Here is a 5,059-nt window from a genome sequence, read left to right as displayed (position 1 = left end):
TACCTCCTTGTATTTTTTCTCCTTGTACTGGTGGGGAATAAAAGAGGAGTGAGTTCACTTTATTGGAGTTCTCACCCCAATATGTGTCTTTAAACCTGGACAGGTTGCTCAAGGGCTCCCTGAAATTTGGCATCATCCACAAAGTAATTGAAAATACACTTTATCCCAATGTACAGAGAGCTAATAAAGATATTCTATGGTGGTGTTCAAGGGCTGCTCACTTAGGAATTTCACCAGGAAGTTGCTGCCAAGACGACTTTGTACCATGGATTTTATTTGACATTCTTAATTCAGCCAACTTCCCACCCACCACATCTTCCACTTCTTCAGTCCAGCTCTCACCAATCTGGCCATAAGGAGACCACAGGAGACCATGTCAAGGGCCTTGATAAAGTCTGGGTACACAACATCCCCTTCTATTCCCTCCCACAGGGGTTCTGCAATCCCTGCCTTGTCCTTCCAATGCCTGGGAATGGCTGCAGCAGGATTTACCATATCCTCTTCCCTGCTGAGCCTGAGCAGTGTGGAACTCTGCCAACCCTCCTTGCTGCCCTGTTTGCAGACTGCTTCCATGTCTGCCTTTGCCAAGTCCCCAGGAAGCTCTGGGCTGGCTCTGGCCTTTCCAAGGGTTTGGGAGAGGTCTCCCAGTGACACTGCCCAGCCTTCTCAATAGCCCTGACACCAAAACCTTTTCCATAGCCCACACTTCCAGAGGAGTGCCCAGGACACAACACAGGTTGTCCTGGTGGTTCTGGAGAATGAGTTGGGATTTCTTCCTGGAGGCCAACCCCTCCAAGTGGGTTTGAGTGCAGCTGAAAGGTTTCCTCAGCATTTTCCCTGGTGCCTCCCTGCTCTGAAGGTTTCTGGCCCTCAGGCTGGAGCTGAGGGGGTTGGGCAGGTGCCTGAGGAGGGGGTAGAACAAGGGCTGTGTCCAACTGTGCCAGGAGGGCTGTGCTGGGCAAGGAGGAGGAGGCTGCAGAAAACAGTGGCACTGGGGAGGGGAGAGGAGCAGGTGGAGAGACCTTGTGCCTGCCCACGCTGGGCAGGAGCTGCCCCAGGATGGCAGCTCTGAAGCACTCCAAGGATGTCCCTGGGAACAGGAAGGGAAGACTGGATCTAAAAATGAAACCTGAAAAGCAGAGAGCAGGAGTGTCATGGTGACACTGCAGGAGAGTTCTAGCCCTGGAGCAAGGTCACAGAAGAAGTGACCCAGTACGTGTAGTGCCCTCAGAAGATCCCACAGTATCCTGGAGATGCTGGAAGGGAGCCCAGCTCTGCTTCACAAGTTCCCAGGGCCTGTCCCTGCCTGTGCTCCAAGGGCTTCCAGCCCCCAGGACTGTGCTCAGAGAGCACTCAGGCCTTACAGCGAGAAAGGGGCTCAGGAGGACAGTGTGGAAGTGGCAAGAGAGCAACTGTGCAAAGACCAAGCCCTGCTGCTCCCTGGCAGTGCTGCTGGGCTGGGATTATTGTCCCCTTCCCGTTTGCAAATACACCCTGTCCTGCAGTGTGCTGTCCTTTAGGACCATCTAAGAAGAAGGGTCTTGGACAAAGAAGACAGTGCAGGGTCCTTTATTTTACTTAAATACTCAGAGAGGACAATTCATCATTTATACAGTCTCAGTGTCAAAATCAAAAGGTGGACACTAAATTAGAAGGCAGATGCATAATAATATTTCATTGCACAGAAAATTATTGCAAGAAGAACCCAATGACCTCCACGAAAAACCTGAGCAAGAAGGCTGGGCCATTAAGGAGTCCCATTCTGAATGCTACACACCAGAATATAGGCACTTTGTTAATCCCGAAAAGCATCCAGTCATCATTTTTCTGAGGGCATTCTTGAGCTCCTGGTTCCTGAGGCTGTAGATGAGGGGGTTCAGTGCTGGAGGAACCACCGAGTACAGAACTGACACAATAAGATCCAGGGATGGGGAGGAGATGGAGGGGGGCTTCAGGTAGCCAAATATGGCAGTGCTGACAAAGAGGGAGACCATGGCCAGGTGAGGGAGGCATGTGGAAAAGGCTTTGTGCCGTCCCTGCTGAGAGGGGATCCTCAGCACAGCCCTGAAGATCTGCACATAGGAGAAAACAATGAAAATGAAACAACCAAATGCTAAACAGACACTAACCCCAATGAGCTCAAGTTCCCTGAGGTAACCTGAGTGTGAGCAGGAGAGCTTGAGGATGTGTGGGATTTCACAGAAGAACTGGCCCAGGGCATTGCCCTGGCACAGGGGCAGGGAAAATGTATTGACTGTGTGCAGCAGAGCATTGAGAAACACAGTGGCCCAGGCAGCTGCTGCCATGTGGGCACAAGCTCTGCTGCCCAGGAGGGTCCCATAGTGCAGGGGTTTGCAGATGGCAACGTAGCGGTCGTAGCACATGATGGTGAGGATGGAATACTCTGCTCCAAGGAAGAAGAAAAAGAAAAAGGTCTGTGCAGCACATCCCATGTAGGAGATGGTTGTGATGTCCCAGAGGGAATTGTGCATGGCTTTGGGGACAGTGGTGCAGATGCAGCCCAGGTCTGTGAGGGAGAGGTGGAGCAGGAAGAAGCCCATGGGGGTGTGCAGGTGGTGGTCGCAGGCTGCAGCGCTGAGGATGAGGCCGTTGGCCAGGAGGGCAGCCAGGGAGATGGCCAGGAAGAGCCAGAAGTGCAGGACCTGCAGCTCCTGCCTGTCTGAGAATGCCAGGAGGAGGAACTGGGTGAGGGAACTGCTGTTGGACATTTGCTGTTCCTTAGCACAGTGTCTGTTCAGAAATGGAAAGCACAGGGAACAATTAAGACAGCCCCCTCTCAGCAAAGCCAGTGCCGTTTTCAGGTAAATCCGCTCCAAGTGAAAGGCATTTCTTTTCTCTGGTTTGTGTTTTCTGAGGGTGCTGTAAGGAGCAGCAACTCTGGTCATGTGCTGCCAAGGACTCAGATTACAGTGCCCACCCTCAAGGGAAGGCTCAACACTGCCCAGGATCCTGTGCTCATTTCTGAGATTGCCTGAAATATTCATCTGTGAGAGTAAAAGAGTTTGAATTTCATTGCAGCCTGTTGAACTGAGAGAACAATGTCTATGCTACAATGCCTAAGCAGGAAACACACCTCAGGACTATTTCCTTTCCTGTAGCCCCTGTCTTTTCTGAGCTTTGCAGAAAATTCTCCATTCAATATCATGTAGTGGTCTGTGAGCAGGTGTGACCCTGCAGCAGCAAGACCTAGAAAAGATCCTCCCTCAGCTGCCAGGTTTGCTCCTTGTCCACAGCCCTTGTGCCCCAGCCCTGGGAGCAGCTCCCCGGGCCGGCTGAGAGCTGCCCCTGGCAGGCAGCAGAGTCCCTGCCCAGCACAGCGTCCTGGGCTGCAGGACCCTGCTCTGCCCCACAGCCCTGGGCACCCCTGCCTGCACCCCCAGCTTCACAGCTCTTCCAAAGTGCCCCAAAACAGCCCCCTGCTCACCCATCCCATCAGCTGGGGCTGGGCCAGCTCTAGGAGATGCCTCCAGGAGCTGCCCCTGAACTGCCCTGCAGCCACAGACTCACCGTGTGCAGCCCTGCCAAGATTCCTCCTGCAGGGAGCTCTCAGCCCTCCTGCCAGTGCTGAGCCCCTTGAAGCTCTGTGTGTGCCCTGCTGGTGTCCCTGAGCTGGCCTGGCAGTGCCCTCAGCCCTGCTGGGCTGTGCAGAGGAGCTGCTCACCAGCAGAGCTGTCTCGTTGAAGCTCTTCTTGCTTGCCAGGAGCTCCCTGTGTGCCAGGAGCCCGGCCCAGCTCAGCAGCACAGCAACAGCCCCAGGCATTTCACGACCCTCAGGGGGTTGATGTTGTTTACATGAGACTCAGTCCCTGAGAGGAAGTTCAAACAATTTTTCAAGAAGTAAAAATGAGATTGAAACATTGAAGTTTCTTGTAGTGCTAATGAGTCTCACTGAGGGACACGACTGAGAACATGTCCCCAGGTTCCAGTCAGAACAGAAATCTGCAGACAGTGATGACAAGGATGGACAAGCAAGGGAAAGGTGGCTCTGATGCTGAACAAACCTTGACTTGTTTCTATAATCTAACAGGCCAAGGCCTGACCCCCAGCCCCTGGGAAGGCAGATCCTGTCCCTGCCTCATTCCTCAGGGCTCTTCCTGGGGCACTGGGATGTGGGATGTGCAATTGTATTGGGACAAAGTTGGAATGTTATTTTTTGGTCTGCCAAGTCCTCTGATAAGGCAGTGAACTTGGTCTTGGAGGGAGAATTTCTGTGTAAACTGTTTAAATTGGTCTGTTGTGATTGGTCAATGGCTCGTCAAGGGCATTTGGAGGACAAAGTGAAGACTCTGTGATGAAGGCACTCCCCCAGCCTCAATTGGGAAAGACCCCCCCAATTCACTGCACCTGCGTCAGGGGATTTCCAAGGTGCTCACGCATACACAGGAGGGGGGCACTTACAGAACCAAGGGGGTGGGATTGAGAGCCCCTGACGGGGTGGTACTGGCCACACCTCCCCAGGGCAGTGCTCTCAATAAACTTTAAAAGGCAGACACGTTTTCCTTGGTGGGCCGGCTCTTCACGATGGACCAAGTTGCTTTTAGCGGGGACGCCTGCTGGACATGAGAGCCTGCCCCCCCTTCAGAACACGCAGTTGCCGTAGGGAGACTTCATTATTGGTTAGGATGGGTAAGATTATCTTATAGGTGACACCTGGGTGAGTATGGGGTGTCGAACCTTCTTTCTAGGGTCCTTTGTGCACTTTTTCCTCTGCCCTAATCCTTTTCCCTCAGGCACCTGTTTTTCCCCCTTTTCCCTGTTGCCTCTTTTCTAATAAATACCTGTTTTTGCCAGCTAGCAATGGTGTTTAGTTTATTCACGTTCCAGAATCCCTCAAACCTGTTTTTCCCTGGTATAGTTTCTCCTCCCCGTTACAGATGGGCTGGGAGAGAAGGATAAGGAGACACAGGAGAGAAAGAGCAGGAGAGAGGTGTCCTCAGCGGGAAGGAGCTTCTTGGACCTGTGGAGCTGCTCTAGGGGATGAACAAACTGGGTGAACTTTTGTGGGTGAGGGTCAGAGGAGAGAGTGGTTTGGGTGACA

At 52.7% G+C, this 5,059-nt stretch overlaps 1 protein-coding gene across 1 annotated transcript; it reads right to left on the bottom strand.

Moving 5' to 3' along the window:
• Positions 1–1,769: 1,769 nt before the first annotated feature.
• On the bottom strand, positions 1,770–2,729 carry LOC113941409 (olfactory receptor 14J1-like). The gene has a single exon (XM_027632562.1). The coding sequence runs from the start codon at positions 2,727–2,729 to the stop codon at positions 1,770–1,772; it is 960 nt and encodes a 319-aa protein (XP_027488363.1).
• Positions 2,730–5,059: the final 2,330 nt, after the last annotated feature.

Source organism: Corapipo altera, unplaced genomic scaffold (genome assembly GCF_003945725.1).
Source record: "Corapipo altera isolate COAL_440 unplaced genomic scaffold, ASM394572v1 59310, whole genome shotgun sequence".
Lineage (NCBI taxonomy): Eukaryota > Metazoa > Chordata > Aves > Passeriformes > Pipridae > Corapipo > Corapipo altera.
The sequence above is the reverse complement of the archived record's forward strand: the minus strand, read 5'-3'. Positions and strand labels throughout refer to the sequence as shown.